The sequence below is a fragment of the Epargyreus clarus genome, unplaced genomic scaffold (assembly GCF_041222505.1).
Source record: "Epargyreus clarus isolate Ecla_fem2 unplaced genomic scaffold, WU_Ecla_fem_2.2 ptg000033l, whole genome shotgun sequence".
In the NCBI taxonomy this organism is placed as follows: domain Eukaryota; kingdom Metazoa; phylum Arthropoda; class Insecta; order Lepidoptera; family Hesperiidae; genus Epargyreus; species Epargyreus clarus.
In genome coordinates this window covers 6,473,194-6,488,892 of record NW_027332238.1, presented here as the reverse complement: position 1 = coordinate 6,488,892, position 15,699 = coordinate 6,473,194, and the positions used below count along the sequence as shown (strand labels likewise).

Sequence of the window (15,699 nt, the reverse complement as noted above, 5' to 3'; positions counted from 1 at the left end):
TACGAACATCCACGACTCGTGTGTGACGAGTGTGGACGTGACATAACAAACAATGAAAAAAAAAATAGATGCAATTACTTATTTTTAAAACTTGTGTAATAAATATGTCTATTTATATTGTTATCGTTTTACCTCGTATCTGTGATATTGCCTATAAATCTATAAGTTCAAATATCAACTACACTCTTACTTTAATCGTTTCTTCAACATGTAGTCATCATCCGTAATTGTAATGACCTTTTTTTTCTCAATTTGTCTCACGCTTTATTCATCTATTTCGTGTCCATTACGTTGGTGTTTGATTAAATAAATAAATGAATGTGTGTACAGCGTATTCGTCGCTCGGCGGCGGCGCTCGTCGCTCGCTGGCGTACCGCGCGGACCTGCTGCCGCCGCCCGCGCTCGCCTCACAGCACCACGCGCCGCCCGGTGTGTATACACACACACCACACACACACACACACAGCACACACACACACACAGCATACACACACACAGCACACATCTACCACCTTATACATATGCATACATACATACACACACACCTCATAGGACATGTTATTATTTTATTGATTAAGTAAATACAATTTCATTATATTCATTAACAATACATACTTACATTATAAATAATCAATATTACTTAGATATAACTCGCCATAACAATTTGCATGCCATGACATGGCTGATTGTGAGATTCCTAGCAACTATAGTGAACATCTTATTGTACCACTATTACCACTATTACCGCAAATAAATATTTCATTTCATTTCATTTCATACACGTTAAAGTATTGTGGAGGCGAATGGTACACTTTCTTGTATCCTAAATACTTACATGAGTTTGTCCTTATCATATAATTTATTATACTGTCCGTTTCAATTTTAATTTTATTTTTAAATATAATAAAACATATATGTGTTGGCAATCAAATTAATTTGGTTGAAGTCACCGCCATCTACCGGTTAAAAGAGGCAACATTGGCGCAAAGAAGAGTAGACGACAGTACTACCATCTATCGGAGGACTTTTGCAACATTTTTATTATCGATGATAGTAGGGATGGAAGACCGCTATAAAAGCCGAACGACGCACCTGACTGGTGTTCTTTTCCTATTGTGATCATAAGCTGTTACTCTGCCCGTTTGAGGAACGATATTTAATTTGTATATTTAAATAAAGTATTGCATTGTAATGTAATGTGAGTGTTTAATAAATATATTAGTACTCAAAGGTGTTTAAGTTAAAATCAGAAGTGGTCCGGATCAATTGAAGCCAACATGGGTAAACGCAGCAAGCGCAGATATTCAAGGCGTACTCGTTCGACATCAAGTTCCACGTCGTCCTCATCGAGCGCAAGGACCCCATCGCCTCCTGCACGGAGAAGTAAAAAGGTATCACGTAAAGCTGATACCAAGACTGTAAGTACCTGTTCCGTTACTTTGAACAACCTGATACCAGAGTTTGATCCACTGAAGGATAACGTCAATACGTGGTTAAAGGTTATACAGTCATATGCTAATACGTTTTCTTGGACTGACGACATCATCCGCTTTCAAGCGTTAAATAAGTTAAAAGGATCTGCTAAAACGTGGTATGATTCTTTATTGCGCACGGACAACCAGTGGCCATCCTGGAACTGGAATGTATGGAAAAATAAAATAACCAATAGTTTCCAAATTCGGCGTAATATGTTTGAACTTTTGAAAGACGTTATTGAGAAGAAACCAATCGAAAACCAGTCTCTTTATGAGTTCTACTTCGAACAAAAAAGTAAAATAGACCTTTTGTCACTAAATTTCTCAGATCAAGATATCATCTCAATAATATTAGGAAACATAGGAGATAGCACAATTAGTACATCTATAGAGGCGTGTTATTTTACGACGTGCGATGACTTGGCCAGTTTTCTTCACAGCCGTATATATAAACCTAAAAATAAACCAAACAATAACAATACACGTGAATATCAAAGTAAAGCGGTAATTCAAAATCAAACTAAAATTTCACCGACACCAATTGGTGATACGTTGCATAACCAGCCTAGCTCCAGTAGTGTCGCTGTAGATAACGGACAGACTCAGTACCGAAAACCCATAAAATGTTTCGCATGCGGGGGTAACCATAAACGAAACCAATGTGATATAAAATGCGATTTTTGCGGTAAAAGAGGACACCTAGAATCTATTTGTTTTCAAAAGAAAAGTAACGTTAAACCAGAAAATCAAGATATAAAATTTGTTACATCATCTACCTGCAAGAACAAATTTATAAAGAGGGTAACCATAAATAACTTTGCTCACGATGCATTTATTGACACTGGTAGCAGTTGTTCTTTAATTTCTGAGTCCTTGGTCGACAATAATTGTTTAAAAAGTGTCTTACTAAAGAGTCCGGTTAGTTTGCAAGGGTTCTCGAAGCAAAACTTAAAAACGGTAACACATTCGGTCACAGTAAGTTTACAGATTGACTCAATTATATTACAAAATATCGATATGTACGTAATAGATGATTTAGTGGGATGTGATATTTTGATAGGACGCAATGTAACTGAGCGTCCTGATTTAATATATTCTCGTGTAGGTGATGTACTTAAGTTTGATTATGCGGATTCATATATAGATTTTTGTAACAGCATTGATGAACTAGATATTGACACAGATTCACATTTTAGTCAACTAATAAGTTTGTTTAGGAAGTATAAAAATTGCGTAGCATCTACCATTAATGAATTGGGGAAAGTAAATAATCATGAAATGAATATAAGTTTAACAACATCTCAACCTGTACAGTGTAGGCCGTATAGAGCTTCTGTTGCCGATAGGAAAGCAATTAGAGATATAGTACATGAACTGATTGAAAATAATATTATTCGAGAAAGTAAATCTGCTTATGCTAGTCCTGCAGTGCTCGTAAATAAAAAGAACGGGGAAAAGCGTCTTTGTATTGATTACAGATCATTAAACAAAATCACTATAAAAAATAAATACCCAATGCCACGCATCGAGGATCTCATAGACAGACTTCAAGGTTATAAATGCTTTACTAGCCTAGACCTTAAAAGCGGTTATTATCAGATAGGTATGGATACAGAATCAATCGACAAAACTGCATTTATCACCGAGGATGGACACTACGAATTTTTGAGACTTCCATTTGGGCTTGTTAATGCGCCTTCTTGTTTTCAACAGATGATGAATAAAGTGCTAGGAAACCTGCGTTTTGATAGAGTGATTCTGTATCTTGATGACGTGTATTTAGTTACTCATACAGTAGAAGAAAATTTAGATTTGCTTGAAGAGGTATTAAAAATATTTAGGAATAACGGTCTAACGCTAAATCTAAAAAAATGTCATTTCTTTAAAAGTGAAATTAATTTTTTAGGTTATAAAGTAAAGTCAAATGCTGTAATGCCAAATGAATCCAAGTTAGAAGCTGTCAAGAATTTTCCTGTACCTAAGTCAGTACATCAACTCAGACAATTTCTTGGATTAATTAGCTACTTTCGGAAATTTATCAAAGATTGTGCACTATTATCTAGTCCTCTTACAAAACTCTTAAAGAAGGACTCTCCATGGAGTTGGGAAGCAACTCACATGCATGCATTTAAAATTTTAAAAGACAAATTAACTTCCGATAGTGTCTTGTCAATTTTCGATCCTAATAAAGATACTATTTTGTACACGGACGCATCTAGAGATGGAATAGCAGGTATTCTTATGCAGGTTACTGAGGAAGGTGAAAAACCTGTCCATTTTTATAGTAGGCAAACGACTGATGATGAGAAAAAATACCATTCGTTTGAACTAGAACTTTTGGCTATAATTAGTTCGTTACAAAAATTTAGACTGTACTTGTTAGGATTGGAATTCAAAATCGTCACAGACTGCAATGCAGTCCGGTTTGCTTTAACTAAAAAGGATATAATACCTAGAATCGCTCGGTGGGTACTATCAACGCAAGAATTTTCATTTACAATAGCTCATAGGGAAGGAAATCGTATGCAACATGTAGACGCATTAAGTAGGAACCCGATACAATCTGGGGAAAAATCTGAAACCGAATTAATTCTATCAATAACTGAAGCAGACTGGTTACTTTCTGTGCAACAGCAAGATTCTGATTTAATAAAAATTAAAAATATCTTAGAGTCAGGCGAGGCCGAACAAAACAAGGACATTTTCAATAAGTACGAACTACTTGGGTATAAAGTTTACAGAAGAACGAGTCGAGGTCGTCGATGGGTGGTGCCAAAGAAATGTGTATGGCAAATCATAAAATGCAACCATGACGATCTGGGTCATTTTTCTGTAGACAAAACTGTTGAACGTATTCAAAGTCTATATTGGTTTCCTCGTATGCAACAAACTGTAAAGAAATATATTAAAAACTGCCTTAATTGTGTATATTTTAAAAATAAAGGTGGGCGTAAAGAGGGTGAATTGTATCCACTGCCTAAATATGCGCAACCGTTTCATACACTTCATATTGACCATTTAGGACCATTTATTCAAACTCTAAATAAAAATAAGTATCTTCTAGTTATAGTAGACGCTTTTACTAAATTCGTTTTTATTTCCGCGGTTCGATCGACAAATGCTTCCTGTGTTATAAAAGAGCTAGAGCAGGTATCAAAAATTTTCGGTAACCCCAAAAGAATAATATCCGATGCTGGGTCATGTTTTACGTCTAGTGAATTTAATGAATACTGTACGAACAAGAATATCCGCTTGCACACTGTAGCTACAGGTATGCCACGTTCTAATGGTCAAGTCGAACGCTCCAATAAAACGATACTAGAATCTATGAGAACAATGGGAGCAGAAACAGAGGATAATTCATGGGATAGATGTGTGAAAAATCTGCAACAAGGCTTAAACAGTACTATTCATAAAACTATAAAAGCGGTTCCAAGCGAAGTCTTCTTGGGTTATAGATTAAGAGCTGATAGTGATATGTTATCCCCAAATGTAGATAACGACATACAGGTGGACGTTACCGCGTTAAGAAAATGGGTGGATGAAAATATAAAGAACAATGCAAAAACTCAAAAGGAAAGATTTGATAGGACTCGAATGAAAGCAAAAACTTATAGTGAAGGAGATCTGGTCTTAATTAAAATACAGAGTCAAAACAATGACGGAAGAAGTAAAAAACTATTGCCAGTATATAAAGGTCCGTTTAAGATAACTAAACTTCTTGGGAATGATAGATATGAGGTTTCGGATTTACGTGGAGGTGAAAGAAGTAATAGGATGTATACTGGGATAGCAGCGGCTGAAAACATTAAACCGTGGATAAAAATTGATGATTGGGAATAAACTGCTTTATATAGAGATACCGTGTTGGCAAGGTAAAAAACTCATTTCTGTTAAATTTTGTTGAGTCAAAATAAAATGCCAAAACGGATAATTAGCCCACTGCAGATCTATCAAAATAGATAGATATGATATTTACAGTTTCTATCGATTCTAATTTCTGATTTAGACGTAATACATTATTAGTGATGCATTCTCCTTGCAAGGATCACTTAACATACGAAGTCTTTCTCTTATTAAACATGGATGGGACGAATTTGGTACACTAAAGTGAGATAAAAGCACTTTGTGGCAAATGGTCCTTAGGAATAAGACGAACCTGGAACACTCAAGGGGGATAACACCCGAGTAGTGCAGGCGGTCTTATCGGTGTAATATTTTGAGTAAGATACGGGTTGATAATGCTTGCATCGAGAATAAGTAGTAGCTGCAATAAGTAATAAATAATGTACGTGTAAGTTATTAACCAAATTTATGTTTCAGCATTTTATTTAGACTCGTGTGGTGCCTGGGGCAGGCACCGCGCAGCATGGCCGTGTTGGCAATCAAATTAATTTGGTTGAAGTCACCGCCATCTACCGGTTAAAAGAGGCAACATTGGCGCAAAGAAGAGTAGACGACAGTACTACCATCTATCGGAGGACTTTTGCAACATTTTTATTATCGATGATAGTAGGGATGGAAGACCGCTATAAAAGCCGAACGACGCACCTGACTGGTGTTCTTTTCCTATTGTGATCATAAGCTGTTACTCTGCCCGTTTGAGGAACGATATTTAATTTGTATATTTAAATAAAGTATTGCATTGTAATGTAATGTGAGTGTTTAATAAATATATTAGTACTCAAAGGTGTTTAAGTTAAAATATGTTTTTTGAATTTTCAAAATTGTAAAATTATAATAACTTTTAATACAGTTACACAAATTAAACACAATTTTTGGTCGAGATCGGATTATGAATATTATATTTTTGATACATTGAATTTAATTTAGCAGATATAGTTTGGACGCGGTTTTAACAAACACACAAACACACAGACAAACCAAATAATCTATGTTCTTGTAAGTCTAACAGATAACATGATAATTAAAACTAATTTAACGATACTCATAATACGTTATTCTAGTTCAATCGAAAGTGGTTCTTATGTTATTTAGTTTTTTTGAAAAGTTGTTAAACGTCGTTTTGCAATTACGTTACAGTCTATATGTCAATAAATGTCAATAAATAGTCATCGTTATCTGGAAAAAAATCGTAATATTTTATTTTATCATTATGACATATTTAGTTCCTATCACAATATGTTCTTTTCTGCATATTACTTTTACAAAATAATGTCGTTGTTTCACAGGCGTCCCGTGACGGCTCACATTTTTTTTTTATTTACACCGCGATATACACTTGCAGATTTCTCAGCGATGCGGTCGCGCGCCACGCCGAGCCCGTCCTCGCTGTCGATACCGGCGCCGGGCCCCGCCCTCGCGCTGGGGGCGGGGCCCGGCGTGGGCGGGGCGCTGGGCGGGGCACTGGGCGGGGCGCTGGGCGGGGCACTGGGCGGGGCGCCGGGCGGGCGACGGAGGATGGACAGGCACACGCCGCCGCCTAGACTTGCACGTGAGTGATTGTGTTATATTGGTTTGGGATTATGTAAAGGTTAATTTGGAATTTGTTGACGTTCAGACATTGAACGTGTCGTGTCAGACAGGATTTAAATGCCGATCGACACTACTTGTGGCCGTTCGATATATATCATCATCACTAACGGAGTGTTGGGTACAGATGTCCTCTCAGAATGAGAAGGATTAGGGTATTGTCGATATATAAAATTACAAAAAACGCAATACAATATCAATGTAATCGTTAGAGTGATATACGTCTAGGTTTTTTTAGTTCCGCAATCCTTTTTCATTATTTTTTACTGCAGAACCGGGCGCGGTCCCAGGGGGGGGCACAGGGGTCATGACCCTTCTGAAAACAAAGTCCGACTCGCACTTGGTCAGTTTTTTTTCGTGGGGAACCCTGCATAGCTTTCTTCTGCTACGGGGGTAGCGGAGAGGAAATGTATGCCGGACAATACAAATAATTACTAATAATAATAAGTGAGAATAACGTACTAAGGGAATAGGAACGTACTTTATATTAATTGTAATCTAGCCTAATTTAAGACTAATGAGTAATTCGACGTTAACTTAAAATGCTAAACAATCCAATTAAATGATTCCAGTGAGTCGTGTGAGCAGCTCGGAGTCCCGCTCCGCGCCGAACTCCGCGTCGGGCTCGTCCGGCTCCGCCGCGTCCGCCAACCTGTCCGCAAACCTATCCGCCAACCTGTCCGCCAACTTGTCCGCCAACCTGTCGGCAAACGCGTCGGGTGGTGCGTCGGGCAACCTGTCGGGCGCGTTGTCGTCTCGCAGCGGCAGCCCGACGCCCACGCACAGCCCCAGCCCGCGCGTGAGACACTACAGACACGACTACAGGTATAGTGTTGAATCTTCCTTCAGCATTTTCCGCTAATCCTTATAGTTTTCTAAAGAATTATACATAAACCATTTGTTATGTATCATCCTTAAGGATTAGTATACCAATGTATGAAAAAATATGTATTTTCTTCAAAATTTTCCATTTCCTTCAATTTGTCACATAACATTACTTCCCAGAATTTGATCCTTATAAGCGACACTATCAGATAGTGGAATAATATAGAGGGTGTATTTTTTTTTCAAAATGAACTCGTTCGATTCCCGGCTAAGGAAAAAGATATTTTAAAAAACTAATGATGCAGTTTTACTTTTTATCAAAATCGGCCTCGTAACTCTTTTCAGCATTTTTAGCTAATCCTTCATCATCAACCCATTACTGTCCCACTGCTGGGCACGGGTCTCCTCTCAGAATGAGAAGGATTAGGCCATAGTCCACCGCGCTGGCCAAGTGCGTATTGGTAGACTTCACATACCTTTAAGATTTTTTTTTTTTTTTTAATAAACTCTCAGGTATGCAGGTTTCCTCACGATGTTTTCCTTCACCGTTTAAGCAATCCTTATAGTTTCGGATTTGGCCCTGAAGGCCCGTTTGAAAAATTCACCCTGTATACATACATACACACTGTACATCTTCAAGTTTTCTTTCTGCCAGTTGACTTTAATCTCTCACCCTATACTTATGCATCTTTCTCTCCTTCATTATCATTGTAATATTCCCTCTTGTTCCTTTTCTCATATATATTCTCTCTTTATCGAACACATACACACAAAAATATAATAATCTCTTAAATCAAAACCAATATCCCTATTAATTACTTAGATATCTATTTAATTATGGATAATCTCTTGAGTATATATGTACTTGTATTTTGAGAAGGGTCGGTATTAACATTGTTGTGTGTGGTGTCTCAGGGCGGAGTCGCTGGGGCGCGCGGGCTGCAGCCGCGGACACAGCCCCGGGTACGCGTGAGCCGGTGAGACACGCGCACACACACACACGGACACACACACACACACACACACACACACAGCACACACACACCACACACACACGGACACACACACACACACACGCACGCACACACACACACACACACACAGACCCATACAGATATGTACGCGTTTAGTTTTGAAGATGGTAGAACCGTTTGTGATTCTACTTCGGCGGCACCACCGCCACACCTATTTCTGCATCATAATAACTGTGTTAAGCGCTGCTGTGTTCTGGTTTGAAGGGTGTGGTAAGGGAGACAGACTTTTCCGAGGCGTTCCAGCTTAGTCCTCAGGGGTAGCGGCGCATCTGCGGCCGACCTCAGGTAGGAATATCTAATCCTATCTGGGGTTGATTACAGATGTCCATGGGCGGCAGAAGCCACTTACCACCAGGTGGACTGCGTGCTCGTCTGCTACTCCCGTAATATAAAAAGAAAATGCATGCACACATGCACATATACACGCACACACGCATATATACACGCGCATACACACATTCAATTATAGATTATATTCAATAATCATTATTTAATATTTGATTATTATTCAATATTTGACACATGTTTAATATTTGATTATTATTCAATATTTGACACATGTTTTTAACAGACTTCAAAAAAGGAGATTTCTCAATTCAACCGTACATATGTTTTATTGGAATGAATTTAACTTTGTTTTAATAGCAGTACACACATGATGAACACTTTTCGTTCATAGATTATCCCGCTATTAATGATCAAAAGCAAATATCGATATTTGACAATTTCTTCATACTAGACTTGGTCAAATTTCAATCTGTGGTAAGCAAACATAAATAATATTGTGTTTCTTTTAGATGCTAACGTGCAAAAGCTACAGTGCTGCCAGAGAATCCAAAAACAGAATGAAACACGTGACCGAGTGATCTCACGCCGCGGGGGAGAGGGGGGATGCTCCCCAGGGGAGGGGGGACATACAAAAACTCAAGAAAAAGCGACACACTTGCTCTAAAGGAGATGGTAGTTAGTAAAAAATTGAGCCAGGTATTATGAAAGGGGAGAATGGGGTATGACGTTTAAATGATGTAAGTATAAGTAATGACAGAACTTAAGTAATGCCTGAATTTATTCAAGATATAGAGGATGATGAGATACTCAAAACTTGAAACTACGCAAAAATTGAAAGGAATAAGGGGAGACAGGGGATAAAGAGCGATTCAAAAATAACTACTGCAAAGACTTAAAGGGGTAAAGGTGTCCGCAAGGACCTGCTCAAGAGAAAGGGGAGAGTGGGGTAAAAATACTCAAAATGCTTAAGTACCATGCGTGCGCTTGGGAGAGTGGGGTGAAATATTTATAATCCACAATGAGTCTTTTACTCTACTCTCCTCAACCAAGACACACTTTGAGAGTGAAATGGGGTAAAAAGGTAAGTACTAAAAATCTAGCATTTATAAAAAAATTGACGTAAAAACTAATTGATTAACTGTTGAAAGTTACAATAAATTCGATTTTATACATAATATACATATGAAAACGTATATTTATAAAAAAATGGTTAGATACAGTCCCCGCGGCAAACGAAGAAGCGAATATAAATATATAATAGAAAATATATAATATACATTAAGTGTAAATAGTGTATAAGGCGTTATTTGTACCGGCGTTGATACATTTGTATATATTTGGTATATACACGACGGAATCTCCTATTATACAATTTCTGGATTTTAAATTTTTAATTATACATTGCTTGTAATATTGAGAATTGGTGAAATATCATAACTAATCATTCTTTGAACGCGCTAATAGTAGACACTAGTGACAATATTGGACCTATATTATTATTTTTAAAATCATTTATGTTATATTACTTTTGATAAAAGAAAAAGGTACAAATTTTAAGTTTTTGTCTACATTTTTTTTTTACAAAAAAGCATTGTATAATTCAATTATACATTCTTAATTGTATATTTAAGATGGATTCCGTCGTGTATTCAACTTATTGATAAAATAACTGTAATTTCGACTGTATGAAATTATTTGCACATTAATGTATAAATAAAATACAAATATATGAAGTTGTCTGTATATTTTGAGTTGTAATTTTATTTGTAATATTAATGTAACATTAATATTTTATTTATGTAGTTAAGTGTGATGATTTTTGTATAATATTTTTCTCAAAAATATTTTTCCTTTAGTCCCTTTTATTGATTTTCACAAAGCCCTTCGAAGCCTTTTGTTAAACTTTTGACAATCCTTGAAACGTATTAATTTTCGCTCGAAAACCTCATCCAAATCGGTTCAGGATTATCTAAAATTAACTGATGCATATTCAATCAAATAATAGATATTTTGCAACTTTTTGCAATTTTTTTTTTTGAAAATTGTGAATATTTGAAATCATTAAATATTGCAATTATTTCTAAAATACTGACACTTTCAATTATTTTCAAAAGACGTAAAGTGGATAATTGAAAAAAAAATAATTGGATTGTTTTTAATCTCTGAAAACTACGATACTTTTCATAAGTCATTGAAAATTGCAGGTATTTACAAATCACTGAAACGTGCAACAATTTCAAAACATTGGAAAAACTGCAATTAATTTCAGGCCGACGAAAAATGCAATTATTTTAAAAAATAATACCTATTTTGCGTATAATTAAAATCTTACACACGTTCAAACCTACTTAATACTATTATACATAATTGTAAATACTTTCCCTCTTTTTTAAGTTATACAAATAAATTATACAATAATTGATTTGAAATATACATAATAAATAAATAAATAATTTCATACAATTGAACGCAGATGTATAAAGGTAGGGTAGATCGCGACCAAGGCGTAACGTGTACAGTACCTGTATAATATATACACGCCACGCTGTATAATTGTATAAGACATTGGGTTCTGTTGCTATTGGGATATTTTTATCAATAATTGATTTTTTTTGTTAAATTATACATTTATTGGATTATAAATGGGCGTCGGGTTTTATAAAAAAATAATGGCAGGATAATAAAAACATAAAATCTAGACTGGAAATTAAAGCCTACGTCACTCACAATTCAATTTTGGGTGGTAAAGGAGACAGACTTTTCCGTGGCGTTCCAGCTTAGTCCTCAGGGGTAACGGTGCATCTGTGGCCGATCTCAGTTAGGAATTTAACCCTATCTGGGGTTGATAACAAATGTCCATACGACAGTAGCCACTTGCCATCAGATGGACTACATGCTCGTCTGTTTTTTTATAATATAACAGTAGCAGACGAGCATGCAGTCCACCTGATGGTAAGTGGCTACTGCCGCCCATGCTACTTCTATATTAAAAAAACATACAGTGGTTCGATCCTTGTTCAAATGAAAATTTAACAGCAATTGTAGTACTTTTCCTTATTGTAGCACTTTTAATTCTGACGTCATTAATATAACCCCGACGTTCATTATTTTCAATATAATTTCGTCGTTAAGAATTAATGATTTTAGTATTAGCAACAGACCCATAAGTCAGGGTTCAAATTCAAAGGATTTTGCTTCTAAATGTTGCTAGGGTTAAAAAACACTATGCATTTTTATACTTGAGTCAGTCTGCCAGTGTTGCCATACGAACATTGTTTTAAAATTACAATGACGTATGTGGTCCCCAGTTCGATGCCCGGCCAGACAAATATCTGAATGATGAATTTAGATATCTGTTCTGGGTCCAGACCCACATAGTAGGTGCAGACCCACATAATAGGTGTTTATGTATTCGTCGTGTGTGTCCGTGGCATTACGACACAGGGAGTCATAGTGTGGGGCTGTGAGTGTAGGAAGCATCTTTTTTATGCTCTAACCACACTTGTCACATGCTGCAAATTACAAACCTCTATAAACACAAACGTGTGGACGCGTCGCGAGCTTGCGGCGAATTCCCTTTGATTTGTGAAAAAGCTGGGACTCTATTGTATCAACTAAATGCATTGCAAGCGGCAACCAAGTCAAACTCTATCCACACGTTTGTACTTGTAACGGTTTGTCGAGGTTTGGCGAGCGTGTGGACGGAGCTATAAATGTTTTTATATGTAAGTCATTTATGTCATTGTAATATTTAAAATTATGCTATAGTTTTAACCAGTAACATTTAGAAATAAAACTTAGCTATGTATTATAATATTGTTATGTAAATTCGGCGAATATTGTAGTAAATTGATACAAGTTAATATATGTAGCTACTGACGGACATTTTTATTATTTTATATAGTTTTTTACAAGTCTGAGGCGAGCGCGAGGTCGACTGTATTTTTATTTTTAAGATTAAATGCATTTATTTAGTATATTAAATGTTTGTAGGTGAATAATTGCACAGTTTAATAATTTAAACATGACTATAAAATAATGTTTTCTAATATTAGAAGTTCCAACATTTATATGTGATGAGAAGTTGCACTTCTCTGGTATAAATAGTAAATATAAAGCAAGAACACATTTTCCGTTAACTATAAACCTATTCAATGTTTTGGATAGATCGATTATTAATAACGGAAGATAATACTTTGGCTGCGAGAGATCACCCTGTGATCTAGGTGATCATGTCCGGACAGCGGTTGTACTCCGACAGTCTTAGTATCCAGTTCATATATGTACAAGATATTTAGAAAACTTCGATAGCGTGATGCAGAATACTAGCAGCGCCATCTCTTGACGAGTAGCGGGAAGTCGCCACAATACTATCCTACCTAGCATGCGTCGATGAAACATTACAACAATTTTTTACAAAATATAACTTTTTGAGTATCATTGCACAAAAAATTTCAACAATTTTATATTATTTTTTAACAAATGCACAATATTTAATAAAACCGTTCAATACTGTTCGCTCGCCGCGCGCTCTCCTCGGATAAACTCAAAATTATTCAGCTCTGACGGTTTGTAGGCTTCAACTCCTGTTTGTATGTAAAATATGAAAATTTTACGGCGATATTGTTGAAAAATATTAAATTATTATTAAATTTTATTCAAACACTTCAAATAATGTTTTATCATTCAAATATGGGATGTATTCAGAAACACTGGATTGTGGTGTAATGTAAAAAAATCTTCGTTAAATCTTACCGAGAAAATCACAAGTAGATCAGATAGACTTAAAACTGTATTAGTTTACTTGCAATAGGAATTATTGTCAATATTTATGTTTTGTTACCATTCAAACAACTAAAAAATTTAGAAAAACGTTCTTAACATGGTAATTCGTTTGGTAAAAGGTCATTTTGACCAAGTCATATTGAAAAATGGTCATAAAGAAAATTTTGAGAAAGGTTATTATGAACTTGTACTATTATTTTGAATAAATCTACTTCACATAAATAATTCATATTATAATTCAGCTGTGATGTGTATCACTGCCATTTATATTTTTTTGAATCACAACTGAATTTAAATATGAATTATAATATATACAAACCGTTATTTTAGTAATTATTATGTTATTATGTGTTACATTTTTTTGTGTTAGATCGTGTATATGCGTGGTGTTGTAGTGTGCGTGCGATGACGTGACGTCATCGTCGTCGTCGGTGACGTCATTGCACGCACGTACTCATTCGTACAGACATGTAACACACAAGGCAAACACTTGTCTTGTATAAAATTTACGAAAATCATTTCCCAAAAAAATATGTAATATGTTTTTTAATATTTTGTTTAGTAACGCAACTAGTGTTAGCCATTTTAAGAGATATTTCCAATAAATATTTTAATTTTAAAGCTATTTCTGTTGTAAAAAGCGTAAGACAACGTTCGTGGGTTCGAATTCCGAACAGACAAACATGTAAGCAACGAATTTATATGTTTTGTGGGTCCATGGTACCCTTGATATGAGTGTAGCAATCATATATATTTTCAGTTTTATTACATATTTTTGGAATTTTGATAATTCAACAATATCGCCCAACAGAGCTGCAAAGACTGAAAATGAAATATTATTTTGTATTTTAATTTCGTTTTTTGTAATAATAATGATTGTATCGTTCGAGACCGGCGCGTTCAGATGTTCTCTGTGATGTTTTGTGAGACCGGAGACTTCGGTGTGTGGTAAGGGAGACTTGCTTATACGAGGCGTTCCAGTTTAGTCCTCAGGGGTAGCGGCGCATCTGTGGCCGACCTCAGGTAGGAATATCTAATCCTATCTGGGGTTGATTACAGATATCCATACTGCAGTAGTCACTTACCATCAGGTGGACTGCATGCTTGTCTGCTACTCATATTATAAATGTCTCTGATAAGTATGTCTCCTTTACCACACTTCAAACCAGAACACAGCAACGCTTAACACTGCTGTTATGAGGCAGAAATAGGTGTGGTGTGGTGCCGCCGGAGTCGAACTACCAAAGGCTCTACTGCCCTGAAAAAGTAATGCGATCATCATTTCTTTTATTTATTTATTCACTCAATTAATTCAATTTCTAAAGTTGCGAAGTCTTCATGGTCTCGTCTATATTACAATTTGTAAATAATGTAATTTTTCTTTAAAATCTACGAGAATATCCGAACGCTAGAAACAGATCGTAACGCAGTTGGGGTTAGACATTACTGTATAGACCTATACCTAGCGTAGGGCGTGGGCCGCGTTGCCCACTTGTGGGCTGACGTTCAAACAACTAAACAATCAGTGGTTTTAGACATTAAAATGTCCTTTGTAAATGGTAAATTAATTGTTTTTTTTTTAAATATATTTGACTATGATATAGTTTGGTTGGTATTTACATATTGATATTTTTATATTACAATTTAAAAGTAATGATATGTATTGGGTTGCGCGAGGACCTATAATATTACTGCCAGATAAGTAAATTTCTTTGAGATTACTTCACTAAATAATAAGACGTTTTTCTTTGAAGTCAGTTACAAAGGACATATTAAATATGTTCAATTGGCTATTGCAC

The 15,699-nt window shown here is 35.8% G+C and overlaps 1 protein-coding gene and 1 long non-coding RNA gene across 2 annotated transcripts in view; both read left to right on the top strand.

The window, feature by feature from the left end:
* Positions 1–7,674, top strand: part of LOC140755386 (BTB/POZ domain-containing protein 7) — a gene marked incomplete at its 3' end in the record, with an annotated part of 40,786 nt that extends 33,112 nt beyond the window's left edge. The window contains exons 28-30 of the mRNA XM_073090581.1: positions 331–429; positions 6,724–6,930; positions 7,541–7,674. Coding sequence (XP_072946682.1) covers positions 331–429; positions 6,724–6,930; positions 7,541–7,674 — 440 coding nt within the window. The remainder of the gene's footprint in view (positions 1–330; positions 430–6,723; positions 6,931–7,540) is intronic.
* A 7-nt stretch (positions 7,675–7,681) lies between these two features.
* On the top strand, positions 7,682–9,670 carry LOC140755320 (uncharacterized). Its single transcript, XR_012103770.1, has 3 exons — positions 7,682–7,793; positions 8,709–8,770; positions 9,625–9,670. It is a non-coding gene; the product is annotated as an uncharacterized LOC140755320 (long non-coding RNA).
* The last annotated feature ends 6,029 nt before the right edge of the window (positions 9,671–15,699 follow it).